This window comes from Trichosurus vulpecula, chromosome 3 (assembly GCF_011100635.1).
Source record: "Trichosurus vulpecula isolate mTriVul1 chromosome 3, mTriVul1.pri, whole genome shotgun sequence".
NCBI lineage: Eukaryota > Metazoa > Chordata > Mammalia > Diprotodontia > Phalangeridae > Trichosurus > Trichosurus vulpecula.
In genome coordinates this window covers 199471572-199493027 of record NC_050575.1, presented here as the reverse complement: position 1 = coordinate 199493027, position 21456 = coordinate 199471572, and the positions used below count along the sequence as shown (strand labels likewise).

At 37.8% G+C, this 21456-nt stretch overlaps 1 protein-coding gene across 2 annotated transcripts in view; it reads left to right on the top strand.

Moving 5' to 3' along the window:
- SLC9A8 (solute carrier family 9 member A8) overlaps positions 1 to 21456 on the top strand; it is a 127610-nt gene that overhangs the window by 109 nt on the left and 106045 nt on the right. For both annotated transcript variants that reach the window (XM_036748887.1, XM_036748886.1), the window contains exons 2-3: positions 2252 to 2430; positions 5713 to 5793. In XM_036748887.1, the coding sequence (XP_036604782.1) occupies positions 2252 to 2430; positions 5713 to 5793 (260 nt within the window). The remainder of the gene's footprint in view (positions 1 to 2251; positions 2431 to 5712; positions 5794 to 21456) is intronic.

Below are 21456 nucleotides of genomic sequence, written 5' to 3'. Positions count from 1 at the left end.
GGTGGGGCTGTGGGCCCCCCAGGGTAGGGGTGGGGCCCCCGCCAGGGCGGGGCGGTCCGGCCGCACCTCCGAGCAGCCTTCCCGCCCCCCACCTCCCCCCGCTGTGGCTCGTGAGCCGAGGCCCGAGGCCTGCAGGCGGCGACCCCGCCCCCCGCTGCGGACCTTCTGTAGTCAGCCCTGATTCCGGGGTCGAGGTCACCTCCTCCCACGCCGACTTTTGACAAATGTGGAAATTGAGGCCTTGTAGCTAGGGAACCTTTTCCCGCGACCTGCTTCCGTGTCCCCCCCTTTCTTCAGAAGGCCCCGCCCCCTTTTCTGAGGGGGATGGGAGGAGGCTCTCAGCCTGGTCCCAGGAATGGAGAAGAGGCACCTCCACGGGCTTTCCTCCTGTCCTTTTGACCACGCTCGGTCTGAGGGGCCTGGCCCAGTGCATAAAGGAACATGCCGGAGGTCGTACAGCGGCCCAGCCGGGCTTAGACCCCGAGCTCTGGAGTCGGGAAGACCCGGTTCAAATCCAGCCTCGGACACTTAGCCACTGTGTGACCCTGGGCACGTCACCTTAACCTCACCAAAGTCTCAGTTTGCTCAGCTGTAAAACGGGCACCACGGTGACCCCCACCTCGTAGTACTGTTACCGGGTTTCAATGGGATGACGTATGTAAAAGCGTATGGGAAACCTTAAAGCCAGCGCAAATCAGTACGGGCCATTGTAACTGCTACCAGGACGAGGGAATTCCCCTTTTACGGATGAAAGTGGGGCCTGGAGAGGAGCAGCAGCGTGAGCACAGCTCTGTGTAGCACGCGAGGGTTTAAGGAGCCCTTTCCTCGCGTGGCCCTGTGCTGGAGGGGCATGACGCTAGCTGGTGGCGGTGTGTTAGTGGAAGGAGCGATACGTTTACACAGCTCAGGGGCTTTACGGATTCATCTCAGTCTATCCTCCCCACCACCCCGGAAGGCGGGGGCCGTGACTACCCCTACTTTAGAATTGAGACAAGTAAGAGTTTGGGCCGCGCAGCTGGTAAACCTCTGGGATTGGATTTGAACTCGGCTCTCCCTGACTGCAGGCTCAGCACTCTTGTGCACTGCTGCCACCTAGCTGATTTGGAATTGTAGAATTTGGGATTCCGGCTGTGTCCGAGCTGTGCCCTTGGCAAGTCACTTAATTCCTGTGGACCTCGTTTTCCTCATCTGTAAAATAAAGGGGTTGGTTTTTGAGGTCCTTTGCTGCTGACTCAAGAGTGTAGCATTATCCCCTTTTTAGAGGTGAGGAGACCAAGACTAGGGCATAACTTTGTCCAGGCGCATATGGCTATTAGTTTCCCTTTAGGGGATTGATTGAAGCAAGTCTCCTTACTCAAGGGGCAGAATTCTTTCCATTTCACTGCATTTGCTACAACTACATTTCCAAGCAACCTGTGTACTTGCCAGTAGGCAATAAGTAGCAGACGCATGACTTGAAACCAGATTTATGAGAAGAATTTCTAAAACATCCATGAATACAGCATTGATATCATTCTTTATATCATAGCTTTTCAGATTTGTCTCTGTAGTGTGGAGACGTTCTGTGGGGAGTCTGAATAGATCTAGGAAATCAAAACACTCCAGTTTTCTTTCTTTGTTTTTCCCCTCCAAAAGGGGTTGGTTATACACCTCGTGGTGATTAATAGATTACACTTTTAAGCTACTTTAGTAATATTAGTGACTGGCATATAGCGCTTTACAAATATCCCATTTTATCTTTACAATAGCTCTGGGAGGTAGGTGAGGTTTTTTTTTTAATTCCCATTTTACTGATGAAGAAACTGAGGCAGAGAGGTTAAATGATTTGCCCAAGGGTCACATATACAAATAAGTACCTGAAGCTGAATTTAAACTGGTATATCTGACTCCAGGCCTGATGCTCCTTATTCTGTACCACTAGCTGTTTCTATCTTCTAATGTGGTGGTATTCGTTAGGCTGCTCTTAAAGGTACCACCCTCTACCTGTATGGCCTTGGGTAAGTAATTTTACCTCTCTAAGCCTCAGTTTCCTCAATTTTAAAATAAGAAGATTGGGCTAGATGACCTTTAAGGTCCCTTCCAGTTCTAAATCTATGACCCTAAGATGTTGTAGTAGGTAACTGTGTTAGAGCTGGACAGTGTTAAAGCTTGTTCTTTTAACTGTTTATTTAGTGGTTCATCACTATGTGTGTTTATGCCTTAGAGAGAGAGAGATTCTCTCTTTATCTGTTTCATTTGTGTCTTCTGACAGGTTCCTCAACACAACCCATGAAAGTCCTAATATAACCCTACATACCACCCTGGCCATCACTACCAAACTGGTGCTTCCAACTCCTGCCAAACCCATCCTTCCGGTTCAGACTGGAGAACAGGCTCAGCAAGAGGAGCAATCCAGTGGCATGACTATATTCTTTAGTCTCCTTGTTTTAGGTGAATATTGAAATGCTGTTAATTACTTGTTTGAAATATTGTACGTTGTGCCTGTATGGAGAACACTCATATTTGTTCTCCTTTGCCCAGTTGTCCTGCCATTTAGTTTTAAACTCTGCTAAAGAATGACGATGCCTTCATAACCTGTCACTTATTTGCCTTTATAAAACGTTGCTTAGCCCTCTTAAAGGTGTTTTTAAATGTACGCTCACTGGGTATCTTGAAGCATAGGTAGGAAGAGGTGATTCAGCATCCTTATTGAGAAGCAATACATGACTCTTTAGCATCAAGAATGAAGAGTGAGAAAGTTGATGACAAGTTCATAACAGCTTTGGTTAGGTAGGATAATGACACAAATTATAGTTTGACCCTGGTCTGCAGAGAAAATGTCATGGCCTTTTGGTGGCTGTGGAAAGGCAGAATTTTAAATTATTGCTGTTCTTTAGTGCTTTATTTATATTTCTAACTAGCTCACATTCTTTTAGGAGAGTGCAAGGCCAGAATGGACATCTTTTGTTGGGCTGTGCTCTGGGTGCTACATTTCAAATAAATGTGCAGTATCTTTTTATTCATCATCACTGTATTTCAGAAATGGTTTAAGTGTTGGTAATATAATAGTTTTATTTGAAAGCCTAGAATACAGATACAAAATGCCTTTCTGTATTCTATTTGGATTTAATAAACACTGATGGCTTTCTTTTTCAAACCTGTTTGGATAAAATTCCTTGGGTAGTAATTAAGTAATTCAGGAGAACACTTTTGTTGCAATGCAACATGCAGATGGAAGACAGTTCCTATCTTGATTAGAAAATATTTATTACCTGAAATGTCCCTTTGAGGCCAAAGGAAGGTCATTATTCTATTTAATGTTGCAGGCAACTTGGTGTGTTAAAGAATATAAAAGAGGGGTCAGAAGAAAAGATATTTTTTGTAAACATTATGTATATCCCTCATTTTTTTCCCGTAAAAAGATGGAGGTGGGAAAAGGAGGTAGAATTTTGAGGTAGGCTTTATTTATAGTAGCTGTTTTATACCTGTTCATTGAATTGGATTGTTAAATTGAGTATTTAAGATGAGCTTGTGCCAAAGAGCGCAGAACAATTTTCTACAGTCTGCCGATGAGTCAGAACAAAAATCTGCTTGGGTTTTATATCTTTCTTGGGCCAAAAAAGTGTTGGGTTTAATTCATAAGGTGCTACTTTTCTCCCTGGGGTAACTGTCTCTTCAAACATAATTCCAGAATCACATTTAATATCACCTGGATTTTTTTATTTGTTTTGGGGTTTTGCTCCTTTTTACTTGTGTTCTCCATGAACGATTTGTGAATTTGGGTCTCTTAAACTGCTTGTTGGAATGCCAGTAGGTACCAGTAGCATAGATTAAGACTTTTTAAGTGAACTAGGAGAGTTTTATCTTGGGTCTCTATTTGTACAATATGCCTATTTATTTCTCATTAGAGGTTCAAATGATATGCATCTAAAGTCTTAAAAAACAATGTCCGTCCTACATAAGGTGATGTGTCATTGCACTAAATTTATGACCTGTAATGAATGAAAGGAAACTGGGGCATTTTAGCACAGGCATTGAAGAGCAAGGCTTTTTATTACAGGATATAGATACTTCTCACCTTGTATGTCACCTCTTTACTCTTACTCCTACTGTTTAAATTGGGCTAGAAAAGAAATAGCAAGGTTTATTGTGCCCTTGGTTACTGTGGGTCACAAAGTATGACAAGGAAAAGGAGGTAGTTTGACTGTGAGTCAGCTGTTGCCGGATTTAAAAAAGTACAATTGGCATGCACAATCTTTTCTTTCCACCAGTTTATAACAGAAATAACACCAGTTGTTTCTAGGGATTTAAGAAGAATTGTCAAATCTTTAAGATTGAGCGCCTGTGGGTTTTCTTAAGTGTCATAATTCAATTTATGGATATGCTCTTGACACCTGAAATCAATAGTTTGTAGTCTATACTGATTTCTTAGAAGCTTAGGCCTTAACAGTATATATGTACTAGTTTTATGACTTTAGTAGTTGGCAATGATTAACATTTTTCCTGTAGAAACTTTCTTTTTTTAAACTTGCAAAAAGTAATGGAGATTGTTGGAATTGACAAGTCCATGCTTAATATTATTTTTGTAATTACCTTTTAAGTTTGCGTATATTAAGTAGCCTTGGGAAATTGAGAGTTGACAATATAATGTTTGTGATCTAACGTGAAGTAGTATTTGGTTTTATATTAGATTTGTTAAATTGATGATTCTGATTTAGAGTATAAGAATTTTTTTTTAGAGGGGGGAAGTCAGGGCAATTGGGGTTAAGTGACTTGTCCAAGGTCACACAGCTAGTAAGTGTGTCAAGTGTCTGAGGCTGGATTTTAGAGTATAACAATTTTTAATATAATGAGTAAAGCCATTTCATTAGAAACCCATTGAGCACTGGCATTAAATTTTGTTTTGCCGAGTTAAGAAAAAATTAATATTTACCAAAAAACCCTTGTTCTGTCCTACTAATTTGAAAATAGCATCAACCAACACCAACACTATCAAACTATAATGAACTTCAGGATTCATCATTAATGTGGTTGAAAGTATTATAACTAACCAAAGGAGAATTACAATTACTTTTTTAAGCATTAGGAGGATTGTATTTTGAGAATTACCTCAGTGTTAACTTGTGGGATATATGACATGCATGCTGACTTATTTCTCCTCTTCTTTCCCTTTGGTATTAAAATCGCAAAAATGTTATTTGATATGGGTGTCAGGAACCAATTTATTGATTATTTCAGTTTTCCTTAGTTAAAAATAGGGAGAGCAAAGTAGGATTATTTCTAATAAGAAGATGCCATATAATGTGGTAGGATATCTTTGCTTCTCTGTATTCTATCACAACTATTTACTTAGATTTTAGTGGCCAAGTAATTTTAAATTAGGAATATGTTTACAGCTTTTAAAAATCACTATTCCATTGGTCAGTTCACAACCTGTTGATTTATTATACTACATTATGTGATCTCTCCAAAGTGAGATCTCTTTGAAAGGAAAAAAATCTGTATGCACTGAAAAATAGCACTGATTATAGACTTCACTTAGATTTCATATAAGCCAGATTTTATGGGAAAATGCAACCCTGTATTGAAACCAAAATGGTAGTTTTCATCTAGTCCAAGGAATTTTAAAAGAAGATTAGAATTTTTTTTATATTTTATCAGATTTTTAGTTGCTTTTAAATGATTGCTAGGAAATGGGCTGTTTTAACACTGTTTTTTACTTCCTTTGCACAGCTATTTGCATCATATTGGTGCATTTATTGATCAGATACAGACTGCATTTTCTGCCAGAGAGTGTTGCAGTTGTCTCTCTAGGTAAGTGGTCAAAATCTGTTTAGATTGAAGCTATTAATGTTGTTAATTCAGTTTAAATTGATGACTTTTTGGAGGGGAGGGTCCAAGACCTGTGACTTCATTAGTGTAAGGAACTCCTGGTTTGGAAACCCCCCTCCTCTGTAACTTAAAGCCTTAGAGCATTATTTAGGGCACTAAGATATTAAATGATTCACCCATGATCACATTATTATTGTATGTAAGGTGGAAAACTTGAACTTAGGTCTTCTTGACTCAGGCCTTTTCTTCACTCTGACACAATTCTTCTTTTGATTAAACCCAGTTAATTTGTAGAATTATTAAATTTTGGAGCTGGAAAGGACCTTGGAGTCTAACCTCTCCCCTCTTTGTATAAATGAGGAAGTGGAGGCCCAGGAAGAAGTGATTTATCCAGTGTCCTACAAGTGAGTTGATAGCAGGGCTGGGATTAGAGCCGAGTTTGGTGTAGTGTAAAGAGGGATGAATTCAGGTTCAGGAGAGACAAGTTTGAATCCTGCTTCTGACATTTATTAGCTATGAAGCCATCAATTTCCCCATCTGTGAAATGGATATAATGATATGAATCTCAAAATGTTGTTTTTGAGATCAAATGAGATAATATATGAAGTTTCATAAATTTCACCTGTTTTTCTTCTTCTTTTCATACTTTTCATTGTCATGAGTTCATGAAAACCTGATTCCTTCCAAAGGCACTACATCTCTGGTCAACATAACCTAGTACTAGGTGATCCTTTCAAGTCCCTTAAACATACTGGGACAAGTGGAATAGATATACTCCTTGCTTCTCACCCTATTTCCAGACCTTCTCTCTGCTACCATCTTATTACAGTCAGTTCTGCTGTAACTTGACATGTGCATTCCCCAAAAGCACCATACTATGCAAATTTGTGCAGTGAAAGCTATGGAGCTTGTGGGGAAAATGAGGTTAGTGGTACAACACTCAAAAATTTCATCAATAACTCATAAAAGAAAGATAGGAACCTAATAAAAACAGTAGTGCAGTTTTATATGTGTTAAATGATTAAGAAATACATAGATGTTACAATAAATAGCAGCAGCACCTTTGACCTCAGTCTGTCTTCAGCCTCAGGCCCAGGGTTGAGTAGGCTGAAACTCTGGGCTCAGGTGGGGGACGGGGTTTGAACCATCAAACCAGCTTTCTCCTACCCATAGCTCTTACTGCACCAGGAAATATACAATAAATATAGCATTTTACTTTGGAAAGAGACTTGTAGTTTTCTTGTGGAAGTGAGCATCAGAAGGATTGCAGCTTTATGCGTTATTGTGAAATGGTACGGTTTTCTGCATTCCCAATATTTCTCAAGCAGAACTGACCATATTTCTTATTTTAAGCACTCCACCCCTCCCTGTCTATATTGTTATTTTAATCATCAGCCTCTAGATCACTCTCCTTTCTCAAGGAGTTCGGTACCAGCCTCTTTGTCCCAACTTTGGTCTTTGTACTATGGAGACTTCTTAAACATCCCGACATCCTCATTCCTGCCTTCCTATTCCTGTGAACTATGAGGGTAGTCATAACTTAGAGTTCATTACCCATAACTGCTATTTCCATGATCTTGAGCTCTTAAATTCCCCTGTCTGATCATATCTTCCCATCCTTCTGTCTTTCTCTGTTAAGGTAGCTAGATAGTACCGTGGCTAGAGCTCTGGGCTAGAGTCAGGAAACCTGAATTAAAATGAAGTCTTAGGCACGTCTTAGTTGTGTGACCCTGGGCAAGTCACTTAATTTCTGCCTTTCTCAGTTGTAAAATAGGGATAACAATAGCTCTTGCTTCCCAAGGTTATTGTGAGGATCAAATGAAACAATGTTTGTAAAGTGCCTAGCACATAGTAGGTGCTTCATAAATGCTTCTTTCCTCCTCCTTCTCCTCCCCTTCTTCCTAAAACTATTCTTTGTCATCACTTGGACTTTCAGGCCCTCTATTCTTGTCTGTTCCTATTCCTCTAGTTAATCATCCCATCTGTGGCCTCACTGTCCTGCCTTTGCAACCTTTTGCCTTTCTGATGTCATGTATGATATAACTAGTCAGCAGGGTTGTGGGTCTTTCTCCAGCTCGATTCAGAAGCCTGTGAGCGGGCTTCATCCTCTTCCTATCAACTGGTTCCTTTCCTGCTGCTTTCAAACATGCCCTGTTCTCTGCCAGCCTTATTGACTCTCTACTTAGCTACTGTTTACTGTATTCTATGATCTCCTTGCCCTTGTCCTTTTGCTGTTTTCTGTATTCTTATTCTTGTGTTGCTTTCACATACAGGTGAAGTCACACCCTGTGACAACTAAATCCACTATTAACTTATGTTATCTAACCTCAGCTGGATCTTCACTGCCATAGGACGGTCCTTTTGTTCTTTCCTAGTTGAAACTCTGACACATTCTCCTATCTGACCGTAGCCTATTATCACTCCTTTCCTTATGTTTCACCCCTACTATAACTCTTCTTTGCCTTCAACAAGTGCTTTCTTAGGCCATCACCCTTACTCAGACTTCACTTTGCTTCCTCTCCAACCTCAACCCAGTAGTTAACCATTTCCACTCTACACTATTCTCTTGAATTTCTTACCCCTCTTCCTTTTGTTACTCCTCCCTTGACAAACCTTAGCCCTAAATTACTTCCACCATCTGCTTCTTCCACTCCTATTCACAAGTTGCTGAATGAAGCTGGAAGAAGAAGCACAACCCTGCTGACTACGTACATTACACATTCATGTTATCCAACCACAGCTGGGCCCTCACTGCAGCTAGGCAGTTCTTTTGTTCCTCCCTAATTGATTCCCTTTTTTACTCCTTAGAGAAACTATTCCACACCTTCTTTCTCCTCGTTAAGTACCTCACCTACTCTTTCCCCTCTCACTCAGCTGAGGATTTTGCCTTTTGATGAAAAAAATTGAAGCCATTTGATGTGAACTCTTTTCTCCTGTTCTCATCAACTCAAAATCTCTTGACATCATTTTCTCTTCTCTCCTTCCCTCCAGTTTCTGTCAAAGAGATGACCATTCTTCTCGCCAAGGCCAGTCCCTCTACGTCTGCACTTGATGCCTCACTCCCATCTTCTCCAGCAGATTGCATCCTCAGTTATGTCCCCTCTCCTATCTTCAGCTTCTTCCAATCAACTGATTCTTTTCCTTCAAACATGCCCAAGTCTCTTGTAGCCATTGTCCTATGTCACTTTTCCCTTTCTTAGTCAAAATCCTTGAAAAAGTTGTCTATACTGGCTCCCTCTACTTCTCCTCTCCTCATTTCTCAGCCTTTTACAATCTAATTTTTGGTCTCATTGCTCATCTGAAATTACCTTTTTCTTAAAAAAAAAAGTTTTATTGCTATCATTACCTTTTCTTTTTACATTGCCTAAATTTCCCTCTTTGTCCCTAGGATTCTCAGAAAGCTATCCCTTATTACAAAGGATTTAAAAAAGAAAACAGGAAGGAGAGGAAACAAATTCAGCGAAAAAATACATCGAGAAATCTGATGTTATATGCAGTGTACTACACCTTTTGACCCCCTCACCACAAAGGAGTGGGAGGAAATGCAGTCTCATATCTCTTCTTTATAGCTAAGCTTATCTTTTTAATGTTGCAATATTAATTTGTGAATGTTTTGTGGTTTTTTCTATTTATATGTTATAATCATCGAATATATATCTATATATATATAAATGTTCAGATTTGATAGTCTTCCCTCAGTCTAGCCCTACTACCTGTCTGCTGAATTTGATACTGTCAACCATCTTCTTCTTCTGGTTACTGTGTTCTCTTTGGGTCTTTATAATACTAACTCCTTCTTAATTTGCCTTTCTTGATCCTTCCTTAGTTTATTCGTCATCCATATCCTACCCCCTAACTGTAGATCTTCTCCAAGATTCTGTCCTGGGTCTTCTTTTCCATCTATACTCTCTAGGAAACTAATCAGTTCCCATGGGTTTAACTATGATCTCTTTGGAATTGACTCTCAGGTCTGTACATCCAGCCCCAGTCTCTCCCCCCATGCTTCAATTCTACAACACCAGTTGCCTATTGGACATTTCAAACATGGATATCCTGGAGACATCTTAAATTCAGCATGTCTAAAACCAAATTCATTATTTTTCCCATGAAAACCTCCCCTTTTCCAACATTCCCTAATTCTTTTGAAGGGAGCACCTTCCTTCCAGTTCCTCAGGTTCAAAAATGGGTAGTATCCTTAGCTTCTTACTCTCCCCTATACCACATATCCAATCAGTTTCTAAATCTTGCCATTTATGTCTTTATAACGTCTCTCGAATCTCTCCCATTCTGTTTACTCATATGCTACCACACCCTTGTCACCTCTTGCTTAGATTATTGCAACAGCCTCTTAATTGTTCTCTCTTTATCAAGTCTCTTACCATTTCTGTTCATCCTACATACCATTGCCAAAGTAATTTTCCAGATTATAACTCCCTTACTTAACCAAATACAACAGATTCCTATTGCCTCTAAGATAAAATGTAAACTCCTCCATATAACTTTTTCTTTAAAAAATTATTTATTTTTAGCATTCATTTAAAAATTTTTTTGAGTTCTGAATTCTCTTCCTTCCTCTCAACCTTCCCCCACCCATCTGAAAAGGCAAGAAATGTGATAGCAATTATATATGGGAAATCATGCAAAACATATTTCTATATTAACTATGTTACAAAAAAAGTAAGAAAAATAAAGTGAAAAAAATTATGCTTCTATTTGCATTTAGACTACATCAGTTCTTTTTTTTTTCCTTCTGTCAGTTCTTTCTCTGGAGGTAGATAGCATTTTTCATCATAGCCATTTGGAATTGTCTTGGATCATTGTGTTGCTCAGAATAACTAAATCCATCATAAATCCACATAAGTCATCAGCTAGATTTCTATATATCACCAACAAAACCCTCAAAGAAGAGACAGTAAGAGATAGCCCATTTAAAATAACCATAGACAGCATAAAATACCTGGGAGTATACCTGCCAAGACAAATCCCAAGAACTATGTGTATATAATCATAAAACACTATTTATAAGTTGTTAATTATTTCAACTTTTTTTTAGTCGATTCTCTAGGACTCTCTAAGAATTCTTTCATATCATCTGCAAAGAGTGAAGGTTTTGTTTCCTCATTGCCTGTTGTAATTCTTTCCATTTCTTTTTCTTCTTTTATTGTTATAGCTAACATCTCTGGTATAATATTGAATGATAGTGGTGATTATGGGTATCCTTGCTTCACTCCTGATCTTATTGGAAAGTTTCTAGCTTATTCTCATTACAGATAATGCTTGCTGATGGTTTTAGATAGATAATACTTATTATTTTAAGGAAAATTCCATTTATTCCTATGTTTTCAATTTTTTTTTACAAGAATGGGTGTTGTGTTTTGTCAAAAGCTTTTTCTGCATCTATTGAAATAATCATGTGATTTTTGTTGTTTTTGTTTTTTATATAATCAATTATGCTGATAGTTTTTCTAATATTGAACTAGCATTACATTCCTGGCATAAGTCCTACTTGATCATAGTTTGTGATCTGTGTGATATTTTTATGTAATCCCCTTGCTACTTATTTACTTATTTTAAATTAATGTATCCATATTCATTAGGGAAATAGGTCTATAGCTTTCTTTTTCTGTTTTAACTTTTTCTGGTTTATATATGAGAGCCATATTTATTTTGTAAAAGGAGTTTAGTAGGTCTCTTTTGCCTATTTTTCCAAATAGTTTTTATAGTATTGGAAATATTTTTTATTAAATAATTTTAATTATTTATTATTAAATAATCTTTACATGCTTGGTAGAATTCACTTGTGAATCCATCTGGCCCTGAGGATTTTTTTTAGAGAGCTCATTTATGGCTTTTTCAATTTCTTTTTCTAAGATAGTGTTATTTAAGTATTCTTTTTCCTTTAATCAGGGCAGTTTACATTTTTCTAAATATTCATCCATTTTGCTTAGATTATCAGATTTATTGGCATATAATTGGACAAAATGTTCCCAATTATTGCTTTAATTTCATCTTCATTGGTGGTTTTTTTTACCTATTTCATTTCTGATACCCATAATTTTGTTTTCTTCTTTCTTTTTAATCAAATTAACTAATGACTTATCTCTTTATTTTTTTTTCATAAAACAAGCTCTCAGTTTTATGTTTTAGTTTCAGTTTTACTTTTAATTTTCAATTTTTACTAATCTCTCCTTTGATTTTTCAGGATTTCCATTTGGTGTTTAATTGGGAATTTTAAATTTGTTCTTTTTCTACTTTTTTAATTGCACGCCCAATTCATTGATATGCTTTTTATCTCTTTTATTGATGTAAGCATTTAGAAATATAAATTTTCCCCTAAGTACTGCCTTGTCTGTATCCAACAAATTTTGATATGTTGTCTCATTGTTGTCATTCTCTTTAATGAAATTATTTGTTGTTTCTGTGATTTGTTCTTTGACCCACTCATTTGTCAGGATTAGATTATTTAGGTTTCAATTAATTTTTAATCTGTGCTTTCATAACCCTTTATTAAATGTGATTTTTATTGTATTATGGTATGAAAAGGATACATTTAATATTTATGCTTTTCTGCATTTGTTTGTGAGGTTTTTATGCCCTAATTAGCACATGATCAGTTTTTGTGAAGGGGCTATGTACAGCTAAGAAAAAGGTATATTCCTTTCTAGTTCTATTCAGTTTTCTCTAGCGGTCTATTATATCTTACTTTTAAAAAATTCTATTAATCTCCTTAAATTCTTTTTAAGTTTATTTTATAATTAGATTTATCTAGTTCTGAGAAGGGAAAGTTGAAGTCCCCCACTAGTATAGTTTTACTGTCTATTTCCTCCTATAATTCATTTAACTTCTCCTTTAAGAATTTGGATGCTATGCCATTTGGTGCAAATATGTTTAATATTGATATTACTTTATTGTCTATGGTACTTTTTAGCAAAATGTAGTTTCCCTGACTATCTCTTTTTGTTAGGTTTATTTTTGTTTTTACTTTGTCTGAGACTGTGTTTGCTACCCCTGCCTTTTCTACATCAGCTGAAGCGTAATAGATTCTGCTCCAGCCCCTTATTTTTACTCTGTTTGTGTCTATGTGTTTCAAGTGTGTTTCTTGTAAACGATATATTTTTGGATTCTGGTTTCTGATCCATTCTGCCATCTGCTTCTGTTTTATGGGGAAGCTTATCCTATTCACATTCACAGTTATGATTACTAACTGTGTATTTACTTCTATCCTATTTTTTCCCTGTTTATCCTTCTCTCTCTCTCTCTCTCTCTCTCTCTCTCTTTGTACCCTGTCCCTCCTCAAAAGTCTGTTTTTCTTCTGACCACCACCTCCCTTAATCTGTCCTCCCTTCTGTCACCCCACCCCACCATTCCCCTGCTTCCCTGTTGGGTAAGATAGATTTCTATACTGTACTAAGTGGGTGTGTTATTCCCTCTTTGAACTAATTTAGATGCGTGTGAGGTTCAAGCATTGCCTGCCACCCCACCTAATTTTTCCCTCCACTGTAAAAGATCTTCCTTGTACACCTCTTTTATGTGAGATAATTTCCCCTATTCTAACTCTCCCTTCCTGTTTCTCCTAGTGCATCCTTCTTTCTTATTCCTTAAATTTTTTTGAGCTCATTGCATCATACTGCCCTAATAATGATAGAATCTTGAGTTATAAGTATCATTTTCCAATATAAGAATGTAAGCAGTTTAACCTTATTGAGTTCCTGATGATTTCTCTTTCCCATTTACCTTTTTATGCTTCTATTGAGTTTTGTATTTTCTATTTAGCTCTGGTCTTTTCATTAGGAATGCTTGATAGTCCTTTATTTCATTAAGTGTCCATTTTCCCCCTGAAGGAATGTACTCAGTTTTTCTGGATAGGTTATTCTTGGTTTTAATCCTCTCTCCTTTGTCTTCTGGAATATCATATTCCAAGACTTCTGCTCCTTTAATTTGGAAGCTGCTAATCTTGTGTGATCCTGACTGTGGCTCTACAATATTTGAATTGTTTCTTTCTGACTGCTTGCCGTATTTTCTCATTGACCTGGGAACTCTGGAATCTGGCTGTAATATTCCTGGAAGTCTTCATTTGGGGATCTCTATCAGGAGGTGATATGATCCAGCCAAACTGGCCTTTTCTCTTTTCCTTATTAACATCCCATTTCCAGGCTCCATCCTTTGCACTGGCTGTCTTCTACGTCTGGAAGGCACTCCCTCCTTACTCCCCTCTCTTGCTTTAATATGCAGCTCAGTCATCTCCTACATGAAGCCTTTCCTGATGTTAGCTACTAGTATTCTCCCGCTCAAATTACCTTGTATTTAAGTACCTTCCGTGTATATCTATGTACATGCTCATACAGATATGTGTGTACTTATTACTGTCTGTGTATATATACATATATAGATTTACTTGATATTTATGTTGCATTTTTTTATGTATTTGTCTCCTCCATGAAAATGCAATCTCATTCTAAGGAGAGATTGTTCTTTGTACTTGTATACCCAGTACTGGTGCGTAGTAGGCACTTAACAAATACTTGTTGATTGGTTATTTGACGCAACACATTCCCTGATGTGGTAGTTTCAAACCATCACTTTTCTCTTTTAATTCCCTGTAATACCTCTTCTGCCCACTCAGCAGAGAACTTCGCTTCATACTTTGCTAAATATGAGGCCTCTTATTCAAAGCAGAGGCCATTTGCCATGAACTTCTTTCCTCCTTTTCTTTTCCTCTTCTGTGTTTCAAAAAATTCCTCTGCATCTTTTCCCACTTTCTGCTTTGTTCTGATCTTTGAGGAAGTTGTAGACTTCACTTTAACAAGGACAACTCCTTTTGCTTGTACCCTTGATCTCATCTTCTCTGGTGTCTTGCCCTCCTCTTTTGACTTCAGTCTTTCCCACTGTCTAGGAAAAACATCTTGATCTCTCCAATCCTAAAAGTCTTCATGTGACCCAGTTATCTCCTCAAACTAATCTGTCTGTCTGTCTTATCTATCTTTCTGTCTGTCATTATGTATATAATATTTATGCTTTGTAAACCTTAAGTGCTATATAAATGTGAGTCTTATTTTTATTATTCTTGTTATTCTTTACTGTGCCTGTTCCACTCTGCCTTCAGAGGTTCTAACAGTAACTGAAAGTATAGGGTTAGTTTTTCTGAGGCTTAACTAATTCTATTCAACAAAACATTGAGTAGCTGTTATGTACAAGATACTGTGTTCGGTTTTGGAGATACAGAAACAAAAATGAAAGCCTGTTTGCCCTCAAGGTGCTTACTTTCCACAGGGAGAGGGAACATGTTCACATATAAGTATATGCAAAGTAATTTTGAGGGAGAAGTCTAGCATCTGGTAGAGATCAAGAAAGGCTTTTTATAAGAAGTAGCACTTGAGCTCATTCATAGCCTCGCTACTCTCTGCCCTTCTAGTCTTCTTATACCCAAACTCCATCATATACTTTTTGATCCAGTGGCACTGTCCTCTTCAATGTTTATTGAATAAGCCACTCTATTACCAGATTCACGGCATTTTCTTTTTTTTTCTTTTAAATAGTATTTTATTTTTTCCAATTATATGCAATTATATGCAAAGACAGTTTTTAACATTCACTTTTACAAAATTTTGAGTTCCAAAATTTTCTCTCTTCCTCCCTCCCCTCTTCCTAAAATAGTAAGCAATTTGATATGTTATCTATGTGCAGTCATGTAAAGCTTATTTCCATATTATTCATGTTGTGAAAGAAGCAGCAGACCAAAAGGGAAAAAAGCACAAAAAAAGAAAAGTTAGAAAGAATGCCATTCTTTTCAGTAATTACAGTAGCTACAGTAATTATGTAGCATCAATTACCATTACATCTAAGTGGCTTTCATCATTTTTTGATTCCTAGAATTAAAAAGGTAAGGTGACTATGATATTATAGGTGTTTTGAGTGTCCACTTTTAAATGGACAGCTGTGCCATTTGTGCCTTATTTACTTTTCACTGGAGAGGATGCATGCATTTATTACTACTGTTAGAAGAACTCTCAGCAGGCTAAGTCATTAATCAGATTGGTAATTAAGATGACTGTGTTTGTCAGACTTGGAAGGTATTTCTGAGGCAGTAGGGGATAGAACATATAGAGAAATACATACATGATAATTTGAGGAAAGAGAACACTAACAACTGGCGAGTAATAATTTTGCCTTTTTAGGCAAATGTTTGACAGTTAATCTTGTCATTTACTAACATTCTGATAATTTTTATCTAATAGTATTGGTCAGGTTTCATTTATTTAAATAACGTCAGCTTTACTTAATTCAATTCAATAAGAATTTTAAAAAATATCTACTATGTTAATAGTGCCGTGTTGGATGCTAGGGCTACAAAGATTAAAAAAAAAGATAGCACCTTCCCCCAAGGAGTTTTATAGTTATCATTTTCTATTATATAGATTTTTCTAAAAAAATTAATTTTATGTATGTATGTGTGTATGTATGTGTATATGTGTATACACACACACACACAACACATATACAACACATTCATCCTAGGAAACAAAAACTTCCCCACGAATTACATTCTCTGAAATAGTTTAACAAAATTGCCCAGAAGAGCAATTGCATATGATAGTACATGTCACTTTTCACTTTTGTTGTTATTTTGTTTTATTTGTTATCAGAAGGGAAAGATCTATGTTTCACAGATTTTAAACCAATTCTGTCTAAAGATTTCTAAAAATTAGATGTATAAAAAGAAGACAAAATGAACTTTTAAAATTAGAATGTAAGCATAGCTATACAGTAATTTAATGAAACTATATTATTGAAGTATTAATGTGGATTTAGGTCTGTGTTCCATAGTGCATTCTTTAGGAGAATAGCTCTAGTAGAATAAGAAATGAATAAGTAATTAAATGGAAGTAATTAAAAATATTTGTAGGATTGATTGCAAATATTTAAACTTAAACTTTTTTGTAGATTTGAGGGGCAAAATAGTAGTATCCAAAGGAAATAATTAATGAAGCAGATATCTTTTTTCTCACTTTGATAGAAATAGAATAGATTGTTTTAGAGAAAGAATAGATTTTGAGTTTGTAGCCCTAAACATCCTTCTTTTAATGTTATATCTCTAAGTGAGGCAGACATATTGATATGTTTGAGAATACTGTTAACCTCTATCTTGATGTTTATGCAGTCATGAATCGTAAAAGACAGCTATTGAAATGGTTTCATTTTATTTCTTTAGTCCTTGTTCCTCAAAATTGCTCCCTTAAACTACATTTCTAATTTGTAGATGATTTGGGGGCCAAAATCCTTTTCTACTTATCCACTGATTCCATCTGAACTTGAACCTCTATCTCTAGAGGTGAACAAATAGTTTAATCATTGCCTAAGAGTCTTGCTCCATAACTGCTAGAAAATATTGCATATCTATTTCTAAGTATTTCATTACCACATTGTTTTGCAAGAGCTTCATAATACTTCATGTGAAGTAATAATATAGTTAGTTACAGTCTTAGGCAATACAGTAATTACTGATTAAAAATATAATTATAGCATTATAGAATACAGTTACAGAGACTATATTACTGTATTGAAGCTTGGCTAGAGTTTTATAGGAAGAAAGCAATTAGCACAGTGCATTGCAGACACTTAATAAATAGCCTCCTTTCTTCTCTACATCTCAGAACTCTTTGATGCTATTCCCAGTTTCTTCCCCTTTATTCTAGTCTCCGATGAAGTGATGACCCTTCTTGCCAAGGCCAGCTACTCTACATAGTACCCTCGATCCTATTCTCTCCTTTTTTCTCTGATGGATTACTTTTGCTATTGTACATGCTCTCTTCCTAATCTTTTATCTCTCCCTTTCTATTGGCTTCTTCCCTGCTACCTACAAACATGTCTAGGTCTCCCTTATCCTTAAAACCTTCACTTAACCATTCATACCTTCCCCTCAAGCTAATATTCTAAATCTCTCTTTCCCTTCAAGGCCAAACTCCCTGAAAAAAAGCTGCCAGTTTTTATTTCTTTCACTTCTTCTCTTACTGCGTTTACTTCTCTTCTCACTCACTTCTCAACCCTTTGCAATTTGGCTTCTGACTTCACCAGTTGATTAAAACTGCTTCCTCCAAAGTTAACAGTGATTTTTTTAATTGTCAAATCTTGTGGTCTTTCAATCTACATCCTTCTTGACATCTCTGTAGCGTTTGACACTGTTGACCACTCTGTCCTCCTAGATATTCTTTCCTCTATGGGTTTTTGTGATGCTTTTCTCGCTCAGTTCTCTTTCTACATGTCTAACCATTCTTATTGTTTTTTTTTTTTTTTTTTTTTTTTTTTGCTGGATCATGATCCATATTCTGCTTCTTAATAGTGTATGTACTTATGCATAATAATACATTCCAGACCCTTTTCATCCACTCCTCAATTGTTGGGCACTACTTTATTTCCAGTTTTTTGCTAATACAAGCAGGGCTATTAATATTTTGGTACAAAGTGGACCTTTATTTCTGTCTTGACTTCCTTCTATCTATTCTCATACATGTTTACTTCCTCATTAGAATGAGCCCTTTGAAAGCAAGGACTGTCTCTTCTACTTGTATGCCCAGTTCTTAATATAGTGCTTGTCACATAGTAAGGACTTAATAAATACTTTTTCAGTAATTCATCAAGACATATGTCCAGTAGTGGGACTTCTGGGTCAAAGGGGATGGACACATCAATTTGCCATTGTTTTTGCATAATTACAAAATGAAATCCAGAACAGATTACTTTCCACCAACAGTGCACCAATATACTTGTTTTTCCACAGCCCCTCCAACATTTTTTGTTAACTCTGCCAGCTTTAACATGTGCTAGATATAGGAGTGAGGAACCTGTGGCCTCCAGGCCACATATGGCCTTCAAGGTCCTTGGATGCAGCCTTTTGACCGAGTCCAAATTTTACAGAAGATATCCTTTTATTAAGGGGATTTGTTCTGTGAAGTTTGGATTCAGTCAAAGGATTGTGCTGGAGGACCTAGAGGGCCACATGTGACCTCGAGGCCACAGATTCCCCACCTCTGCTGGCTAGACCCTTGCTCCCCATTCCTGATCCTTTTACTTAAAACTAGGTGTCCTGTCACTGACCTGACCTTATCACAATCTCCCTCTTACCCCAGAATGCAGACATTTTGTTTCAGAGCTCTCTCCTTATATTTTTCTCCTATGTTTCACCCCTCAGAGATGGCCCTCAACCCCCAGGTTTTTCCCTTTTGCCATGTCTTCCAAGCTGAGAATTCTGAGTCCCTAGGAGGGGGTTTACTGGAGAGTTATTTGTCGCAAACTGGGAAAGGAATGAGTACTGGGATCAGTAGGAATGTAGACCAGATTAAAGGGTGGGAATGGAGTTTTCATTTCTGTGCCCTGAACATAGCTTGTTATTAGTCCTTTTTATCCTTTATTTCATCTAGGTCTGTCCCTATGTCTCTGGTACCACGTGGCTCTCTCTGATGTTATTAGTCAGACCAGATTTCCAGCCCTTAGACTAAAGGAAAGCAATACCCATCCTACTATACCCTAGTCTCATTGGCCTTTCATCATGCAGTGGCCTGGAGGTCTTGTTTCCTCTGAGAACAAGGAACATTTTTGACTCTTCCTTCCTAGAATCCCTACATCTGAATATCTCTTCCACCCCCAGAGCAGCTTCTCATGGAACACCATGACTACAACCCTTGGGATTTACCCTGAAACCTGAGTTTCATCTTCATGTCTTACATCCCCAATCCCAGAATCTCAGAGCTGGGTGGGTACTCAGAGATTATCTTGTCAAGTCTGTTCCTAAGCAGGAATCTCCTCTACAAAATCCCTGACAAGTGATCACACAATTGCTACTTGAAGATCACTAGTGATAAGGAACTTTCTATCACCTGAGGCAGGTCCTTCCACTTTTGGACAAATCTAATTGCTAAGAAATTTTTCCTTGCATCAAGTCCAAATCCTAGTTCTGCCCTTTAGGGCCCAAGCAAAAGAAATCTAATTACTCTTCCACAGCTATCATCTCTTCCCAGGCCTAAGTCTTCTCTCATCCAGTTTAAAACATTCCTAGTTTCTTTGATACCTGTCCGTCTATGGAACTGTCTCTAGTGCCCGCACTGTGCTGGTTGTCCTGTGGACATACAACAGTTTTTCAAGTTGTTTCTAAAATATTAGAAACTCCGTACTGAATGCAATACTTCATGTATGGTCTAACCTGGTCAGATTACAGTAATCACCTCCTTTGCTCTGGATATGATTCATCCTCTACTTTCCCACTGTTCTGACAGAATGAACAGCTTCACTCAGGACTGCTAGGGAACCCCACCAAATTATCCTCTTCTCCCTTCCCATACCTTTAGTTCCTGTATATACAATTGTTATCCTGGCCATCAAGACGTCAGTGGCCCAGCCCTATATAATACTGTCCTAGAACTACGCCTTAGGGGACAACTCTGTTACACCACAGCAAGGAGATGGACCCAGTGTTTGCCTGCTATAAAAGTAATAACCACCATTCTTGCTTAAATTTTACAAAGCTTTTCCCTCACAACAGTGTTGTGATACATGCAGTACAGGTTTATTATCTCTCTTGCAGCTGAGGAAACTGAGGCCCACAGAATCAAAACAACTTGGACAAGGCCCCAGAGCTAGAGTACTGAGGCCTGGGTCACCCCAAGGCTGTGCCAGGGGCTTTCCTACAACATTGCACATGTGGTTTATCCTGCTGTGGGTAAAGTCTCAGCTCAGTGGCCAGCAGGAAGAGTTTCTGTTTCTTTTACATAGTCCTAGTCATGTAATTTCTCTGCTCAAAGCTAATTATTGGCATCCCTTTGCCTCCCTGGCAGGTTCAACTTCCTCTCCTTGGTGTTCAAGGCTCCTAATGACTTGAAACCACTTCAGTTTTACAGCATTGTTATTTCACTTCTCCTTATCTTCAGCAAGCCTTTGTGTCTATTGTGTTATGGGCTAGGGAATGCAGAGCCAGAAAAAAACCCAACTAAACCATCTCCGTTCTCAAGAAGGATACATTCTAGTGGGGGGACAGCCTGTGCAAAAGAACAGAGGCAGAAGACAGACTGTGTTCTATAGGCAAGTAGGCTAGTCTGCCTAGAAGGGAGAGTAGGTGAGGGAGAATAACGTACATTTAGTCTTAACAATCTGGAGAGCCGGACTGGAGCCGGACTCTGAAGGACTTTACATGATAAAGTTTTTATTTTATCATAAAGGAAATAGGGAGCCACTGAATCTTCTTGAACCAGGGGAGGGAAATAATCCAAACCGTACTTTAAGAAATCCAGTTAATAATATGGAAATATGTTTTGCATGACTGCACATGTGTAACCTATAGCAAATTGCTCACCTTCTCAATGAAGGGGGAGTGGAGGGATGGAAACAATTTGGAACTCAAAAGTTTAAAAAAAATGTCCAAAATTGTTTTTACATGTAATTAGGGAAAAAACAAAATACTAAATAAAAAAAATGTTTTAAGTGGATGTACTCCAAAGCTCTGTCCTGGGCCCTTTGCCCTTCTCTTGCTAAAATCTCTCTTGGTGAGTACATCAACTTGCATGGGTACAATTATTTTTGATGCAGATGACTCAGATCTGCATATCTTTCCCTGATCTATTTCCTGAGTTCTAGTCCTACATCACCAGCTGCCTGTGT